Below are 18,469 nucleotides of genomic sequence, written 5' to 3' on the forward strand. Positions count from 1 at the left end.
AGTGCAAAGGAAACTCCCGAGCTGGTAGGAGATGAGAAAAGAAACATGCTAGGCAGGACGTTTCATAGTGGAGACAGGAACTGCTGGATGTGAAGATACCAGTTTTATGTTTTACCAAAACAAGACACAGTTGGTTGTTGGAGGGTGGTGGGGAGGAGCAGTCTAGGATCTGAAGCTGCAGAGAGTTCCCAGGGATGGGCTGGAGATGGCTTATGAGGAGTGCGGACTGTTCTTGATGCTGAGGCTAGGACATCTCTTCCGCCTCATTGCATTGGAACTTTCTGGTACGTTGGAGCTCAAGGGCTTCCTGCGTTGAGTCTCCTTGGGCTGCAGCAACAGGACTCATTCAGGCCACCATAAGTGGAAGGTTGCTGGAAGCCTCCACGTGGACTGGAGCTGGGTCAGGGAGGTGCTAGGCCCTGGCCCCCCGTACTATCTTCTCTCGGGACCCGCGTGCTCACTCTTGGGGTGTATGTATCCCCTCCCCCTCCCACAGCCATCCTCTCCACACCCCTCAGTTCAGTTGGTCCAACTGCCATGGCTGGTGTCCCAGCCACACCAGTGGGTAGGCCCTTCCTGCCAGGCCACACGTCGGCTGCTTTGGATGGGGTGGGAACCCCCCAGTACAACCTGTGGCTCCTCCTTTTTGAAGAACGGATAGACACATAATGAATAGACGCTGCTTCCTGAGACAGGGCTACCCACAGTGGCTTCAGCTAACGAGGACACCCCACTGAGGCCTGCAGAGGGCCTTTGACCTATAGTGGGCACTGAGGCCCGTGGAGGTGCCTCATCCTGTGGGGGCGCCAGGGCCTCATGTCCATCCATTGGCTAAGGGAGTTTGGGTGCTGCCCAGACTGCTACTCCAGGGCCCCCCCCTGCAACCCGCTGTCTCCACATTCCCATTCCAGGGGCCTGGTGCCCAGCCGGCTTCTGCCTCCCTGGCACTGGCATGGTCGGGCCTCTGTCCTCGCCTGCCTGCAGACCCTGCCATTTGGGCCTGGCTCCTCCTGCCTGCGTCTACTTTGCTCCCTGCCTGCTCCTAGTGGCTTCTCTGTGCACAGCAGGTGCTGGGGGCGCTCACAGGGAGCAGGGCCCCCATTTCCTCATCCTGGGCCAGCTGAGCCTGCACCACCCCTGTCCTGGGCTGAGGAGGGAGGCTCCTGTATCCCCACTGCACAGGACCCCTGCCGGGCTCCCTCTGGGCCTCTGCAGTTAGCAAGCGCATACCCCAGCCTCACTGGCCTCGTCTTGTTCCCTCTCTCATCCAAGGAAAACCGCAGCTGCTGCCCCCAGAGTCCCGGGAGAAGCCCGCGGGCAGCATCGACTCCTACCTGAAATCAGCAAACAGCTGGTTGGCCGAGAAGAAGGACATCGCCGAGCGGTTGCTGAAGAACACCTCGGCCAGGACTGAGAATGTCAAGGGCTTCTTCGGGGGGCTGGAGACCAAGCTGAAGGGGCCCCTGGCCAGGAGGAACGAGTACGTGTGGCCTTGGGGTCCCTCCCACCTGCAGGGGACTGGGGGAGAGGCTGGTGTGGAGCTCGGGCGGGGGCAGCAGGGAGGGTGCGGGTGAGGCCCAGAGACTGTCAGGAACACTGCGCTGCCCAGCCGCTTCTGCCCCCACAGCTTGCTATGGTCTGCAAAGCCAAGCTCCCCACCGACATGCAGGGATGTCCCTGGGGGCCACACTCCCTGGGACTGATGAGGAGCCCAAGGGATTGTCAGATGGCAGAGGGAACTGCAGCCCTTCCTTCTGTCTCCTCTGTCCCCTCCATCCCCTGGCTGGACCAACAGTGAGTGCTTGTGGAACACGGTCTTGAGTTGCAGGAGAAAAAACTGTCCCCAGGAGAGCAGGGCTCTGACAGACACTCGAGGAATGCTTTGGGGACGGGCACATCAGAAGTAGACGCATAGAAGCTATGACTTCCACAAGGAAGAGGGATGCGGCAGCCAGAGGGAGCCCCCGGGGTCCCCTGTTCCCACTCATGGCTGGGCCACAGCCAGGTGCCTTGGCCTCCTCCTCTACCCCATTCAGCTTTGGATTCAGAGAAAATGACATAAAGAAACCTCAATGCCACATTTCCTGAATTCTGAAACACTGGCGGTTGACAAATAGAGCCTTGATTTCATAAAAGGCTTTTCAGAGCAAGCTATATTAAATGTACTCAGTCCCACCTGAGAAGTGTAGAACAGCGTCTTTGAGTTGAGAAAGTGTGGTGTGAGTCGCGTTTGTCATCATGGTGCCTTCTCTCCCTCAGGGAAGATGAGAACAAACCCCAGGAGAAGCGGCCCAGGGCTGGTGAGTCTGCCCAGGCAGCAGCAGGAGACGCATGGCCCACACCCCCTCAGCCAGTACACAAGCAGGTGCACGGCCTCTGGGGCTTTCCTGCCTCCACGGAGCATGGGAACCTTGCCGTGGGTGATGCCCCAGTTGCTTCCCAGCTCCCGTGCTTGTATTTTCTCACTGAGTTTCTGTGGAAGAGCCACTTTTCTCAGGAGGAACTAAATTCCTTATCCCAGGAAGGCTAAGGGTTACCTCGAGGGGCTGTGGCCATGCTACGGAAGCATCCCTCAGAAGAAGTCCTTATTGCCGGGTGGGAAGAGCACTGTTACTGGCTATGGCTAGCAGAAAAGCCATGGTGGGGTTTGCACCACGTGTTTCTGTGACATTCGGGGAGAAACTGGCTGCTGGGAGGCTGTCACTGGGGTTTGCCAACAGCAGGTACGCAACCAGAGCTGCTTTCAGCCTTTCTCTCTCCTCCCGCAGTGACCGTGTACAGCCCCGAGGACGAAAAGAAGGGGGAGAAGATCTACCTGTACACGCACCTGAAGCAGCAGCCCATCTGGTAAGGCCAAGCCCGCGGCTTTCCGTCACCCTCTTACTGATGGGGCCAGCAGTCACTCCCCGGGATCACTTCTAGCTGCCTTTGTCCCCATCAGAATGGCAGAATTCTCACACTCACCAGGGTGGCAGAATAAAAAGATGAACACTCACAGGCATTGGTGAGGATGTGGAGAAATTGGAGATCTCCTGTACGGCTAGGAGCAATGTAAATGGAGCAGCCGCTGAGAAACAGTCTGGCAGTTCCTTTAAAGGTGAAACACAGAGTTACCCTGTGACCCAGCAGCTCCACTCCTAGGAGTCGCCCAAGAGAAAAACATGTCCTCACAAAACCTTGTACACAAATGTCTGCAGCAACGTCGTTTATTATGGCCCCGAGGTGGAAACCACCTTCATGGCTGTCCAGTGATGAATGGGTAAACAAAATGTGGTCCATCCATTGCATGGAATATTAGCCAGCCATGAAAAGGAATGGCATGCTGCTCCACGCTGCAGCAGGGGTAGACCTGGGAAACATTGTGAAACTCAGTGGAAGAAGCCAGACACAGAAGCCCAAGTATTGTATCATCCCTATGAAATGTCCAGAACAGCAGATTCCTAGAGACACAGCAGATGACTGATTGCCCGGGCAGAGGGTGGGGAATGGGGAGCAGGGCGTGACTGCTGATGGGGTTGGGGTTTCTTTATGGGGTGAGAATGTTCTGGAAATGGTGGTGGCTGCACAACTCTGTGAATACACTAAAAATCACTGAATTGTATGTTTTAGAGGGTGAATTTCATGGCATGTGAATTAGATCCTAATTAAGCTCTTACATATACATACATGAGACCAGTGTTGCAGAGGAAATCTTGGCCACCCTGGCATATGGCCCGGCTCTGCACATGATGGTCGTGCTGCGTTAATCTCTCTGAAGCCTCTCCTCGACATATTTTAGAGTGCTTTGCTAGCACCTGGAATCAGTGTCAGACAGGCCCTCCCTCCCCTGAAGATCGCAGTTGGCTGTGGTGCATTTTGCCCGTTAACCAAGCAAGGGCTGCTTGACGAGCTTGGCCAGGGAGTGCTGCCAGGACCCAGAGGGCAGAGGGCAGGGCTGGAGCTGTCAGGAAGGCCCTTGAGGAGGCTGGACCTGGTTCCCATGGAAGCAGAGGACAGGGAGAAGCTGGCCCGCTTTGTCCCGCCGTCTGGTGATTCAGCTCAGCTCCTCTGTCCTTGACTTGGCTGCTGTCTTTTCATTGTCACTTGGCAAACTTTTCTGTGAAGGGCCAGATAATAAATATGTTAGACTTTGCGGGCCAGATGGTCTCTGCTGCAGCCACACCACTATGCTGTTGTAGCGTGAACACCACCAGAGACGTTGTATAAATGTATGAGCGTGGCTTGTTCCAATAAAACTTTATTTACAGAAACAAGCCACTGGCCCGCTTCAGCCTACACACCATAGTTTGCCAACCCCTGATGTTCTTAAAGAAGATTTTTTCTGCTGGGCACAGTGGCTCATGCCTGTAATCCCAGCACTTTGGGAGGCCAAGGCGGGTGGATTACCTGTGGTCGGGAGTTCGAGACCAGCCTGGTCAACATGGCAAAACCCACATCTCTACTAAAAATACAAAATAAGCTGGGTGTGGTGGCGCATGCCTGTAATCCCAGCTACTCGGGAGGCTGAGGCAGGAGAATGCTTGAACCTGGGAGGCAGAGGTTGCAGTGAGCCGAGATCGTGCCATTGAACTCCAGCCTGTGCAACAAGAGTGAAACTCCATCTCAAAAAAAATAAAATAAAATAAGAATGTTTTTTTCCTTGAGTATCCCTATGAACATTAGTTCGCTCAGCACACGAGGAGTCCCTGCCTGGTTGCCATTTATATTACTAGACCCTGATGTAGAAAAGCACATTTTCCCAGCCCTCTGCTTCCTCTTGGGAGTCCCAACGGGAAAGGCAGAAGAAGAAAACGACCCACCTCCGTTTCCTACAGATGGTGGCTTCAACTCTGCCTGCCGGTGCCCTCCTGCCTGCAGCGCAGCCCAGGTTATCATAGCTTTCCCTCCCACTTGCGCCATCTCTCCTAAGAGATACGCAGCCACTGGGAGCCCCAGGGAAACAGCTGTAATTAGATCAAGCCATATGCTCAGTTTTTCCTTCTCAGCCCTACCTCTCTGAGACTTTTTAGAAGCTCAGACAGATGTGAGACACTTCCCTTGTTTATCCCTCAAGGGGCCCAGAACCCGTGTCCTCCCTGCCTCCCCTTGGAGAGAGTGTGACTGGGGCTCTGTCTTGCAGGCACACGCTGAGGTTCTGGAATGCAGCCTTTTTTGACGCTGTCCATTGTGAGAGGACAAAGCGATCTCCCACTACCAGGTAGGAGCAAAGTGTGGCCCCATTTGGCCTCAGGAAAAAGGACCAGGGAGTGGCTTTATTTCCCGGTTTCGGAAGAGGAGAGCAGAAGAGCAGCTGAGTGGACGTGTCTGTTTTTTCTTCACCCCGTCGTGGCCCTGGTGCCCTGCAAGCTGCCTGAGGGGTCACAGCTTCATGGGTGGGGGTGCTCAGCTTGCATGAGCGCTTTCTGTCCTGGGGCTCTGGCATGACTTGGCCTGACCCTCCTAAAAATGCAAACTCCCACTAAGACCATCAGGACCCCCGCTGCTGGGCCCACCCTGCTGTTTGCTGGACAAAATCAGCATCCTGAGGATGAACGCCTGGAGCAGGGTCCTGGGAGGAAGGGCTGGCCACCATCCCCGAGACTGCCCTCGAGAGCTGGTGCCTGGGGAATGCAGTTGCCGCTCGCAACTCACCTCTTGGGTCTGCAGCCTGAGCAGACCTTCCCAGCTTCACTGAGGGCCACCTCGCACATGGCAGAGGGGAGGGGCTGGCATCCACCCCCCGGGGGCCGATGCCATAGCAAGCAAAGGTGCCGTCCACCGTGTGCAGCCACATGACAGCGAGGGACGGCAGCCCCTGGGGGAGCCCCTTCCAGTCATGTGACTGAAGTCTCTGAACCTCTCAGGGCCCTGGTCTCCTCATTAATAAAGCACATCCCTCCCTCTGTAACACTGGGGAGACCCTCTACCCTTAACCCCTGTCAGGAGAGTGGGCAGATGGCTGCTGTTGGGGGGAACACTCGAGTCTACCAGCACTTGCCGTGTCTCAAGTGAAACTCTTCCCTCTGGAGACAGCTAAAACCCTCTGGGGGCGGGAGGCCCAGAGCATTCTGCCGTGGCCGCATTTCCTGGGGAGGCAGAGGGGCTCGTGGAGAGGGAAAGACGCTGAGACGGCCCGAGGACCCTCGAGAGACCCCGCTGTGCCAGGAGACCAGAACAGGGAAATGCTTAGATACCTCTAGGCGGAGGGGCGTTGCCTCTGTAGTTCTCAGACTTCTAGGAAGTGAATTTATTTCGAATATCCTGTCTTTCTCTGTCCCGCTCCGTTTCTGCCTGTAATAACCCTCCTCTGCTTGTTCTCTTTTTACCATCCACATATCTTGCATGACTTTGACATGTTCCTTTGTTTACCTGTTTCTGCTGCCGCTCCAGAGGGGATGCTGGAGAGGAGGAGGAGAAGAGGTGTGTGTGTCCACGTGACTTTGTTCCATTTTACAGTGCGGGCTCCTGCGAAGGCCACTGCAGGGTGGGGGCTGTGCACTGTGCTGAGCTGCTGCGGCAGGCACAGCCCAGACGCAGGTGCAGCCTGGTGGCCGGCGGGGAGGGCAGCCCTGGGGAGGTGAGGCCAGCGCTAGGGCAGGCTGGCGATGCGTCCCAGAACTGGGCAGGTGGGAGCCTGCCAAGGCCGGAGCACTCCGAAATAGTCAGAAAGCAAATGTGACACCTTGAGACGCTCTGGCGACAGCATGAGCTCGAGAGGCAAAGGCGGTGACGCTGGGGAAAGCGGGCTCCGGTTCTGAGCCAGCCGTGCTCTCCACCAGCCACTCCGGCCCCTTCTGAGCAGACCTGAAACCCTCGCCCTTGGCCTCACTGTTCACCTGGAGGAGTGGGTCCCGCCCATCTGGGAAGCCCAGGGGGGTGCAGAGCCTGTCCTGTTTGCAACACCACCCACTCTCGGGTGTGCCGGGGCCGCCAGTTTGAGGGAGGCACGGAAGAAGGACACACTCCCACTTTCCCAGCCACTCAGGGATGGGGGTGCGAGGGGCCCCCGAGGAAATCCGAGAATGGGGCTGTTTCCTGCCAGCCCACAGAGGGGTCTGACTCTCTCTGTTCCCCTTTCTGTGGGCTGGAATCCTGTGTGATGTATTCTTAGAGTTGCCGATCTGCCTCTTCAAATAGAGTCCCTGATACGATGTCTCTTTCGTTGGAGGATTCGTGAAGTTGCCTCCTCTAATCAGTGATGTGTTTGTAGTGTTTATTGTCGTGAGCAATCGCGTTTCTTATGCAGACTTATGGCTTTCAAAGGAGCACTTAGGCCTCACAAACACCTCCTTTCATAAACAAAGCCCCTGGGTTTTCACTGACTCTGGGTGACTGTGTGATTAACCAGCCTTCCAGGAACGAGTCAGCCCCACAGCCCTGGCCGGAGGAGGGCTGGGAGCATTCCAGCATCCTCTGAGAGCTCGTTGGTGCTGCTGGGGAGGGGTGGTCTGTCCTGAGCTCAGCTGAGGGGACAGCTGGCCTCTTGGGCCTTCTCACCGGGGCAGATTCGCTTTGACCACCCATAGCTCTGCACCAGCTCCTCATCTCTGACCAGCCCCTGAGCCTTCCCCAGAAGAAGGCTGAATATTGTTTTGAGATTGAGGCAGGTGGCAGGGGGCGAGGTTGCCTCCAAGTCCCCAGGCAACCTCATGCTTCCAACATGCCATCTCTTTTTTGGTAACCTCTGCTGACAGCAAGATGCCATTATCATCCTCTCTGTGTACAGAGGCAGACGATTCTCCATTTCAGAAGGTTTCCCTCTCAGCAGGTGGTTGGTCCCGTCCAGATTCCCACCGTAGTGGTGTAGATGCATGTTCAGCTCGCTGCCCAGTGTCAGAGCTTGACCAGTACTGGAAATTGAACTCTTTTAATTTTTTTTTTTTTTTTTGAGATGGAGTCTCGCTCTGTTGCCCAGGCTGGAGTGCAGTGGCGCAATCTCAGCTCACTGCAACCTCCACCTCCTGGGTTCCAGTGATTCTCCTGCCTCAGCCTCCCGAGTAGCTAGAATTACAGGTGCCCACCACCATACCCAGCTAATTTTTCTTTTCTTTTCTTTTTCTTTTTTTTTTTTTTTTTTTTTTGAGACAGACTTTTGCTCTTGTTACCCAGGCTGGAGTACAGTGGTGCGATCTTGGCTCACTGTAACCTCTGCCTCCCGGGTTCAAGTGGTTCTCCTGCCTCAGCCTCCCGAGTAGCTGGGATTACAGGTGCCCGCCACCACACATGACTAATTTTTCTTTTTGTTCTCTTTTTTTTTTTTTTTTTGAGATGGAGTTTCACTCTTGTTGCCCAGGCTGGAGTGCAATGGTGTGATCTCGGCTCACTGCAACCTCTGCCTCCCGGGTTCAAGTGATTCTCCTGCCTCAGCCTCCCGAGTAGCTGGGATTAGAGACACCCACCACCATGCCCTGCTAATTTCATATTTTCAGTACAGATGGGGTTTCACCATGTTGTTCAGGCTGGTCTCAAACTCCTGACCTCAGGTGGTCCACCTGTCTCAGCCTCCCAAAGTGCTGAGATTACAGGTATGAGCCACCGCGCCCGGCCTAATTTTTGTATTTTTAGTAGAGACAGGGTTGCCATGTTGGCCACGCTGGTCTTGAACTCCCGAACTCAGGTAATCTGACTGCCTCGGCCTCCCAAAGTGCTGGGATGACAGGCATGAGCCACCGCACCCGGCCTGAACTCAGTTGTAAGAAGTGATTTTATCGTGGGCATTACCTGATCTGCTACTGCCAGTGACCGTTTACCTCTTTCTTGAGACGTCAGGTTAAATGTCCCAGCTTTCGTCCTCACCATGGCAAGAAGAATCGCCTCCTCATCTGGCTCAGGAAGAGGAGGGGTCAGGGCTGCTGTGCTGCACAACTCCAAGGGAGCCGTTCTTGTGTGGTCTGGGGTTGTGCAGGGCGCAACCTGCACAGCTGTGCACAGCAGGCCTGCGGGGGGCGCAGGGGTTTATTTGTCTGGACAACCCTCAGGGTGGCTGTTTCGGGGAAGGACAGTAGGAAGGAAATGGGATGGGACTCTGCAGAGTACCTGGAAGTATATTCTGGTGTCTTTGTGGGCATCCTGCCATCGGCACGAGAAGGCTGGGAGTGACCTTTGTCTGTCACCCCCATCATGCCCCTGATGTCCTGTGACCCCTGCTAAGCTGCAGCAGTGCCAGTGACCTCTCGTGGGCCAGGGGGTGGCGAGGAGCCAGGAGTTCATGTTCCTTTGTTTTGTTTCTCTTCCTCTGGCTTCTCCATGATCCCAACCTCTCACCCTCTCATACCATCCTTCTCCCCTTTCTTTCATCTTCCTCTCAACCTTATCTGAGTCAGACTCATCCGTCCAGTTTTCTTTTTAGGGGGAAAGGGGCTCAAATTAGTGTCTCCACGTTCACAGCTGCTTCTGCAGGTAGCTTCTCAGATGGACGTGGTGTCCAGGGAGTTGTGTGAGGGTCGGGGAGGCCCCAGGCCCTGGAGGGAGGGGAAGGAGCCGGCACCACAGGAAAGCTCTGTGGCAGTGAGGGGTGGGGAAGAGGTGGGGAGCCCCCTTGTTCTGCCCTGGACAGGTGAGGGATTAACAGCACTCCCCTCTAAAGCACGCAGCAGGTGAACGCTCAGAACACCCTCCCACTTCAGGCCTTGTGCGGAGAACGCATCAGGGTCCCCGCCGGCTCCTGAAGCTCGTGCAAACCTCGGCCGATGCCATCTTATTGGGTTTTCAGCACTTTGTTCTCACGCCTGGGTGCTGTCTTCACCAAGGTCCACAGCATTCACAGGGTCACGGTCAAAGACGCTGGCGGGAAGCGTGGGGGCCTGGTCTGTGTTATTCAGGGAGGGGACTAGAGAGAGCATTGAGGGCCTCGAGGAAGCCAACATGGAGAAACCACAGCTGAGCAGGGCACAGCCCTCTGCAGACAGGGGACAGTGTGGCCCTCAGCGCCCTCGGCCTCTGTGGAAGCTGCCATCCGCAGCTGGCCCCAGGATGTCGCACCTCGCTGGGCCTGTCAGGCTGGTCAGGAGACACAGGTGTGAGTCTGAAAACGTTGCCTGGGCCACCAAGGCCCGCTGTCCTGGGACGTTGGGCAGGTCCCCTCCCTCTCTGGAGGTTTCTCCCCCGAGGACAGGCCCAGACCCCACTCTCCAACCGTAGTGAGGCTCTGGGGCCAGCCTCGCTGCCTGTAGAATGCCTGGATAGCCGCGTGGCGCTCCGCACCTTCAGGGCCATAAAGAGCACTTTGGTTTCCATGTCTCTTTATCTTATGAAGAGTGAGATGAATGTTGGGGACCCCAAGCGCAGTGTGAGGATCCCGGCAGGCCTTGTGGAAGGCCCAGCACACGGCTCTCCGGGGGAAGGCACCCCCTTCTGTGCCCAGTGGGGGCCGTACATGGGTGCCGCCAGCACCTGCGGGTCAGAACAGGGCGAGGAGCTGGGGCAAGGACAGCACCGTCTGAGCCCCGCTCCTGTCACCTCCTGTGCTTGCAGGGAGAAGTGGTGCCACATGACCCAGGAGGAGCGCGACGACAGCCTCCGGTTCAACGAGAACATCACCTTCGGGCAGCTGGGGTAAGGGCCAGAGTGGGAAAGCGGGAGGGGAGAGAGGGGGAAGGGAGACGGGGGAGGGTCCACCCTGTGAGCTGTCACACCTGGTGTCACACCCTGGGGTGCGATGTCAGCCTGCTCTGAGGCATGGGGTTCATCACACTCGGCCTCCATGCCAGCTCATAATTAATCAGCCTCCTACACGACCCCTGGTGGCCACAGTGCCAAAGTGAGAGTTGCTGGTGGCTAATTAGCAGTGCGTTTTAGTTTCTGCTGACAATTCCAGGCAGGCCATGGTGGGTGTCCCAGAGATGAGGGCCCAGCTCCCCGGCCCTTTCCCCCGGGAGGCCGGCGGGTGACGCTCTTGAGGTTTCTCCTGCAGCACATTCACGCACAACATGCTGGCCTTTGGACTGAACAAGAAGCTGTGCAATGACTTCCTGAAGAAGCAGGCTGTGATTGGCAACCTGGATGAAGGTGCGTCTGCAGGAGGCTGCTGGCAGGAGGCGGGCAGGGCTGGGGTCAGGAGCCAGTGCTGTGCCTGCTGGTGCTTCCGCACTGCCAGAAGGCATGTCGTGTTGCAGTCGGAAACGTGGTGCCGAGCTCTCGGCAGACGGCCCCTCCTCTCTCCCCAGTCTGTGTAGACAGACGCACAGGACACCTCTCATTCCATTTGGAATCCATTTCTGCTAGATGAGATTGCGGGTGTTGGGGCCACAGCCTGGGTGTCCACAGTCAGGGCAGATGAAGAAGGGGGACGCAGCACTTGGACTCAGCTTGCACGGAGCCAAACTCCGGCCCCAAGTTGCCCCCTTCTAAATGGCTGTCACGTGGCGTCCTTTTCTTTCTCAGACCACACTGCCATGACGAGTATCGGGGGACAAGTTTTGAGGTTTTTCTAGAATCTCTGGCTTCTGTGACAGCAGGGAGTTGCTGTGACATTGGCACCCCCCTTGCCGGGGGCCAGTCCCTGTGTGCCCCGCCCCCATCTGCCACAGGCGTTGGTTCCCCTTCATCGAAAAGGACTTACACTTAGGCGTGGATACGGATTGACCCATATTCTGTAGAAAATTCCATTCTCCACCTAATTCAAGGGATCTGTGGTGGAGTGGCCTCAGGAGGCATGAGAGTGCCAGGGGCCGCTGGACAATCTCAGAATGTTGCTGCAGCCCCACCTCACTAGCAGGGGCAAGGGGGATGCTGCCACCTCTCCCGCTCCCCAGGGTGGCTGGACTGACGGCCCCGTGCCTTTCACAGGCTGCAGGGGCCGCACCCCATGACACCATTTTCATAAGAAGGTGCGTTTCCCAGTTTTGAGGGCCCCTTCCAGCCACCTGCTTGCCCCACAGGCGGCGTGCTGGCCAAGAGGCTGTGTGTGCAACGCGCCCTCGTGGCACAGCCCTGCCCTGAAGCACGCAAGCAGTGTGGCCTGCAGAAGGCAGTGTGGTTCAGGAGCTGCAGTGCTGCTCCCAGGGAGGCCCGATTCGTCCCTGTCCGAGTGACAAGAGCAGGATATACTTGTCCCTGTCACCATCTTTCATCTGAGAAATAACATCGCTTTCTCTTCCAGAGCAATACAAGCTGCTTAGTGACCACATTGAGCAAATGGCCACTGAGTAGGGCCCAGAGGTCGCCCTCCGCAGGAGGACTGAGGCCATGCGCCATTCTCCCGGGCCCAGCGCCCGGCCCGTCACCCCACCTGATGACCTGCATGAAGCCAGCAGCACCCAGAGCCACTCCTGCTGCCCTAGAACTAGCGGTTAGAAGAATCCGCTGCTCCTCCCTCATCTCCTCTGCCTGTGTCTGCGACCCCTATCCATGTGCCAAAGTGTCCCTTGGGTCACACGGCTAAAGCCGAGGTGACCAGTTGTACCCTGAGTGCCAGGCTTGTGAGATGAGACCAAGAGGGAGGAGGGGAAGGACGCCATGGGCCATCGTGGGCCAAGGGCTGGCAAGGGTGGAGGCGGGTGAGGGATGCCAGCAGGACAGCCATGAGGTGGGGCTGCAGCCGGCACACCCAGTGGTGGAGGGCCAGCGCTGCCACTCACGGTGGGTGGCCGTGGGCCACGTTCCCTGCAATGGGTGCACACGCGGCTCCCATCCAGCCCTCTCAGCGTGGGGCTGTGGCCGGTCCTCACTGTTCCCCAGTCTCCCTCTGTGGGGCAGGAACGGGAAGTCACAGGAACTTTGAGGAGGAAACGCCTGTTTTAGGGAGACAGTGGGTGCGGTGTAGAGGATGCTCTTGGCTGGCTGGAGCAAGACCTGGCTCCCACCAGAGGGACATGTGTGTGCCCTGCAGACGGCCCGGGATCTGTGTGTCTCCGCCAGAGTCACAGCAGTGCCGAGGTGTCCGCAGCAGACCACACAGACCGTCTGAAATGCGCCCGCCTGGCGGACAGCTCCCTTCTGAAGCAGAGAAGGTTCCATGGTCACGAAGCAGCGTTGTGCCGTGTGTCCCTCGCAAGAAGCACAGGAAAGAGAAGTTTCTTTAGTAGCCACTAGACAACCACCCTTTCTGAAAGCAGACAGTGCTGCTCTTTATTCTAGACAAGGCAGGAAAGTCTGAGTTGGGAATGACAGCGGCTGGAGAGAAGCAGTTCTGTGCGACGTGTAGGGCGAGCCAGTGGCGTGGCCTCTGCCTCTAAGCGCTGAGCATTGGGCCCCTTCCCCACCAGACCTTTGTAGCTCCTTCCTTCAGCCTCTGTAGAGACTCCTTTCACCTCGCACCTACTGCCTGGGAACCACAGCCCTTTTCTTCTGTGGGTCTGTACCAGGTACTCCAGGCCAGCCCGTGGGCCCGGGGCCTGACCCCAACACCTGCATGCCAGGTCCAGAGCCTTCTGTTTCACCGAGCATGGACGCTGCTAGGCCGCCTGGGGTCCCCTGCCTCCTGCCTGTCGCTGCCGTGGTCCCTGACTGTGAAACAGGCCCGCGGGGCTCTCCCTCCTCCCGCCATCCTCCCCTCCTGCCCTTCCTGGCTACCTCCTCTGATTTGCAGTCAGATAAGTCCCGTCTTGTTTGTGAGCACCACAGAAACGCCTGAGAGTCACTTACCTGGCCACTGCTTGGAAGGTTTCCCTCCGGGGAATGCCTCCCCAGAATGGAATGTTCCAGAGATGCAACATTCTCTGGAGACAACAATCTGCTGCAGATTGGTCGGATCACAGAATGTGTGTCTGGGGCATTATCTGAAACGTGGCGTCATCTGATGCATTTGGACCATATACTGCCAGACTGCAGAACGGGGGAGCCGGGGCTCAGGGCCCCTGACTGCATGTTGCATGAGTGATCTCAGCCTAGCGATGCCGCTGGCCAGACTGTGGCCATGCTGCCAGTGTGCTCGCCATGAGCTGGGTCAGGGCTGGGGAGTTGTGCAGGCTGGGGTGCCCCTTCCCCCATCATTGGGCCCCAACGGCCATGTCTCCACCTCATCCATTTAGAGAAACGTCAGAAAGCGAGGGGTGTGCGGACGCCCCTCGCTCTGATGCTAACTGCAGATCATACACACCTCCTGCAGCGTCCAGCCACGGCTCCAGGGCACTGCTCTCCTCCTCGCACCGGTGAAACTCAGGCCACACTCGAGGGCTGACTGTCCGGGCACTCCCTTCAGCCACCTCATCGTCAGCGTTCTTAGTCATGCATTATTTGTGTTAGCTGAAATGCATTCAGACTTTGTTCTGTGGTGCCCACAGGACTTACCCCTGTATGTATAGGATTTTTGTATGGAAGTTTTGTTTGATTCTGAGACTCTCTTGGGGGCGCTGGAGAGCTTGTGCACAGCCTCTGGAAGGAAAAGCAGCACTGACTTCGTTGGGCTTTTTTCCAAGCACTTTAACTTCAAAAATGGTCTTGACACTTTTTTCTCCATGTAGACTCTTGAAATAGCCATTTCAGGGGAGGAAAGCGTTGAGGTTTTCTTTGTTTGTTTGTTTGTGTCCCCCTTTACTACCTGTTCTTGTAGATCTAGCTCCTCAGAGTTGGAGGAAGGCTGACAGAGAAGGGTCCCCTCTAGTGCTCCATCCACACAGGATGCCCGAGAGACAGCCCCTTGTGCTGTGAGCAGAGCAGGCGGTGGCTCTGGAGGCTGCCTGTGGTCTCCTGCCGGCTGTGGCTGACAGTGGCTCTGGCCAGGGTTCCTGAAGGAGGCCCAGTGTGCCTGGGACAGGGCTGACCACTTGCCACGAAGGTTTCCTCTCTTCCCCCAGGATCTGGGCAGAGCAGGCATGAGCTGGGCTGTGGTGCAGAGCAAGCAGACCCAGCCACACTGCTCAAAGGTCCCTGCGTGGAAAGGTGTCACACCAGGGGCACACCCAGGGCCACCTGGGTGTAGCAGAGCTCTGGTGGCCCCTCTGTAAACTCAGGAAGTGTCAGGTGATTCCTAGGGAGAGATTCCCAGTCCCAGCAGGCAGAATGCCCAAAACCAGGAGCACGAAGGCCTGTCATCCATGGGGCCGTTGTAGGCACTCTGCCGCCTGACCTTGAGGGCTGTGCCAATCCTAGTGAACCAAAATGCAAACAACTCACGCAAGTGAAAAGCTCCCTGCTTTGAAAACAGGACATGTTGACAGGCAGCATTGTATGTTTTTAGCCTTTGTTACAATTTTAGCAACATTGATAGATGTTTAAGAGGGGCCGTGTTAATAGATTGCATCTGCCCTGTGCACGTGCATGTTTAACCGAAGGCCAGAGCACTCAATTCTGATGTGGTAAGTTATCTGTAAGTGAAATGGGGTAGACTATGATTTTCCTATTGCCAAAAGAAAGAGGGCCAAACAGCTCTGAAATTTCCAAAAAATGGCTAGAGGGAGAGTCCAGTTTCTGAGCTGTGTACCCAAATTAAAATCCTGATGTTCAGGTTAATCCAAGCAACACACGTTGGGTTTAGAACCAGCACCGAGGCCCAGTGCGGGAATCACAGACATCACCAACTCTCGTTTTCTTTCCTTCCTGTGAGTTGAAACCAAACAGGCCTCTTGCTCACTCCTCCAAGCCCAGTAATGCTGAGGAGTTCAGTTGTGAGGAAAGAAGGCTGGAGCTGTGAGATTCGCTTTTCCCTAGGCTGTTCTGCGTGGGTTACCTTATCACCCTGGAGCACCTGGTATTCCAGACCCCTGACACGAGGAATGCAGGTTCACACTGTAAACAGTTTGTGAAAGGTTTCAGTCTAACGGGTTCCTTAGCTGGAAGCCAGGGCTGGTGCTACAGGCCTGACCTTCCTGGGTCCCACTATCTGTTGGCTTTTTTTTTTTTTTTTTTTTTTTTTGAGACGGAGTTTTGCTCTTGTTGCCCAGGCTGGAGTGCAATGTCTTGATCTCGGCTCACTGCAACCTTCACCTCTCAGGTTCAAGCGATTCTCCTGCCTCAGCCTCCCCTCCTGAGTAGCTGGGATTACAGGCATGTGCCACCACGCCCAGCTAATTTTGTATTTTTAGTAGAGACAGGGTTTCTCCATGTTGCTCAGGCTGGTCTCAAACTCCCAACCTCAGGTGATCCACCTGCCTCGGCCTCCCAAAGTGTTGGGTTTACAGGCGTGAGCCACCACGCCTGGCCTTTTTTTTTTTTTTTTTTTTGACAGTGTCTCACTCTGTTGCCCAGGCTGGAGTGCAGTGACACAATCTCTGTTCACTGCAACCTCCACCTCCCGGGTTCAAGCAATTCTCCTGCCTCAGCCTCCTGAGTAGCTGGGATTACAGGTGCACGCCACCACGCCCGGCTAATTTTTATATTTTTAGTAGAGATGGGGTTTCACCACGCTAGCCAGGCTGGTCTTGAACTCCTGACCTCAGGTGATCCTCCCACCTCAGCCTCCCAAAGTGCTGGGATTACAGGCGTGAGGCATCACACCCGGCCTCTGTTGGCTTTTTAGTTAGGAAGGATCCAGCTAGGCCCGTGTGGTTAGGTCAGCTTTGTTACTGAATTACCTAAAACCAGACCACAGCGCAGCCAGGGAGCCCAGTAGTGTTTCCAAGAACAGTGTGGAGCTTGAGTAAGAGAACTTTAAAAATTAGAGGGTCCCTTTCTGCAGAGGAAGGGATGCTTACAGGGTGGCAGTGGCCCAGCCCCAGCCTCAGGGACAGGGGAAGGAGAGCCCCCTCTGGGCCCAGCAGGCAGGTGTTCTGAGGCTGGTCCCTCCTCGGTTTCCGCAGCCACAAGGCGAAGTGGCCAGATTCTCACTCAAGGTCATTCTCCCTCCTTTTCCTGTCCTGTTTCCAGTCCCACTGAGCCATTCACTTCTGCTGAACCATTTTTCTTAGGATGCAACCATCTCACTCCCTTGTCCTGTAAATCGTGTATTCATGTTGATGATTCTTGGAGATAGGTTTCACTTTTTCCCAGCTGCGTCCACAGGAAAGGGGACTAGGATGCTAGCTGCACCCCGCCTGGCTCTCGCGGGCCAGGAACAGGAATGTGTTGGTGCCTGAGACAGCAAATGGAAGAAGCACATCCAGACTGTTCTCCTGCGGCCAACACTGGGCCGGAAGCCACCCTCCATACAGGCCCTCAGGGTCCTGCCTTCTGCACCTCAGTGCCCCATGCATCCCTGGGCCTGGTATCACATGCTCTCCAGGAAAGGGACAGAATCAATCGTGACCGATGGGCTCGCAAGGATGGGTGCCGCCGTGGGAGCCCAGCCTCTGGTGCTGGCAAGGGATTGGGTTTGTGTGGGTGTCTCTAGCCTGCAGAGTGCAGTGAGTGAGAGTCCTCGGGAGCGCGGCCCTGCCTGTAGCTGCGCCTGGGGATGCACGTGGCCATGGGATTTCAGTGGGACAGCGCTCCCACCGGGGCTGGGGGTGGGGGTAGGGTTTCTTAGTTACTATTGGAAAGGGAAAAATTCATATCCAAGGGGAGAGATGATGGGCTGGGTTTGTTTACCCCAACTTCCCTTCTACACCCCTCCTGCAGGACAGTGCGATTTGGGGAGAACCCAGCTCCCCACTTTATCTGCAGACTCTGGGAACTGACAAAACAGTCAGAGCCTGAGTGCACTGCAGCCTGAAGCTCCCTTGAGCAGCACTTTAAGGGACTTTGCACTTTAGAAAGAGGATGCCTGTCAGTAAATCCCCTGTGCATTGACTAGAACTGGGGGGCTGCGCCCGCTCCCTCCTTAATCCTAGATGATTTGCTCATGAAATAGAAGTGGGGGACGACCGCGTGCACCCCGGGAGGTGCATCCCTAAGGGGTGGACTCCAGATCTCCCTGCAAGAGACAGCTTGGCTTGGCTTTGGCTGTTGGGGAGGAGCTCCTGTCGTCCCGGCGAGCCTGGGGCTGTTGCTTAGGGTCCTCTGGGTGGCACTTGGAGAAAGATAAGGCAAACATTTGAACACTAGGAAAAGCTAGAAATTCAGACAACACACATGGATCCCCTTAAAACATGTAAATGTGTCAGCACGGTTGACCTGCTGCCTTCTTGAACCTGGTGGCCCCCGTTGGAACTATCAGTGGCGTCTCCCATGCGCACGCCCTCTGGTTTCTCTTTCCTAGACTCGCGGTGGTCACATCCAGACATTACCTTGTTGGTAGCCCCCAAGTGGCGTGCAGTGACACCAGTATCATCTCTGTTGCATTTTTGCAATCTTGTGTCCCACTCGGTGATGTTCTACAAACTCTACTTTAAGGTTGAGAAAATTTCAAGAGTGAACTCAAAACAGTGCTAAAATCAAAGGTGTTTGCTGTGAAGAAAAAAATATGTGTATATATTGCACCTTGAGTTGTCAGAAGGTAGAAACTGAAATAAACTATCTTTTTTTTTAAAAAAGTCTGTTTAATTTTTAACACATCCATGAGGACTTTTTACAGAATTTGCAATCTTCTCAGTGATACCCATAGCTTTTCAGAAGAAAACCATTTTCTCTAAGGCCAAATAGACATTGTTCCCGTGCAGGCTGAGCACCTGGCTCTTCACAAAGACAGCAGCCATGTCGGCCATGTTGGTCCGCCTGGCCACTGGGAGTCTGTATT

General features: G+C 55.8%; 1 protein-coding gene and 1 long non-coding RNA gene across 5 annotated transcripts in view; one reads left to right on the forward strand and one right to left on the reverse strand.

Annotated features, from left to right (window-relative positions):
• The window catches only part of KIAA0513 (KIAA0513 ortholog), a 66,778-nt gene extending 48,512 nt beyond the window's left edge, over positions 1 to 18,266 (forward strand). For 2 of the 4 annotated variants that reach the window (XM_054534223.2, XM_063717392.1), the window contains exons 6-13: positions 1,273 to 1,480; positions 2,260 to 2,300; positions 2,769 to 2,847; positions 5,120 to 5,197; positions 6,370 to 6,399; positions 10,453 to 10,533; positions 10,892 to 10,986; positions 12,080 to 18,266. In XM_054534223.2, the coding sequence (XP_054390198.1) occupies positions 1,273 to 1,480; positions 2,260 to 2,300; positions 2,769 to 2,847; positions 5,120 to 5,197; positions 6,370 to 6,399; positions 10,453 to 10,533; positions 10,892 to 10,986; positions 12,080 to 12,129 (662 nt within the window). In that variant the 3' untranslated portion in view covers positions 12,130 to 18,266. The remainder of the gene's footprint in view (positions 1 to 1,272; positions 1,481 to 2,259; positions 2,301 to 2,768; positions 2,848 to 5,119; positions 5,198 to 6,369; positions 6,400 to 10,452; positions 10,534 to 10,891; positions 10,987 to 12,079) is intronic. The other 2 variants (XM_002826717.5, XM_063717393.1) reach the window with 1 other exon arrangement.
• LOC129050858 (uncharacterized) lies at positions 82 to 5,113 on the reverse strand. The gene is made up of 4 exons (XR_008514720.2): positions 4,800 to 5,113; positions 3,667 to 4,096; positions 1,335 to 3,089; positions 82 to 327 (listed from the first exon to the last, which is right to left on the reverse strand). It is a non-coding gene; the product is annotated as an uncharacterized LOC129050858 (long non-coding RNA).
• Positions 18,267 to 18,469: the final 203 nt, after the last annotated feature.

Source organism: Pongo abelii, chromosome 18 (genome assembly GCF_028885655.2).
Source record: "Pongo abelii isolate AG06213 chromosome 18, NHGRI_mPonAbe1-v2.0_pri, whole genome shotgun sequence".
Classification (NCBI taxonomy): domain Eukaryota; kingdom Metazoa; phylum Chordata; class Mammalia; order Primates; family Hominidae; genus Pongo; species Pongo abelii.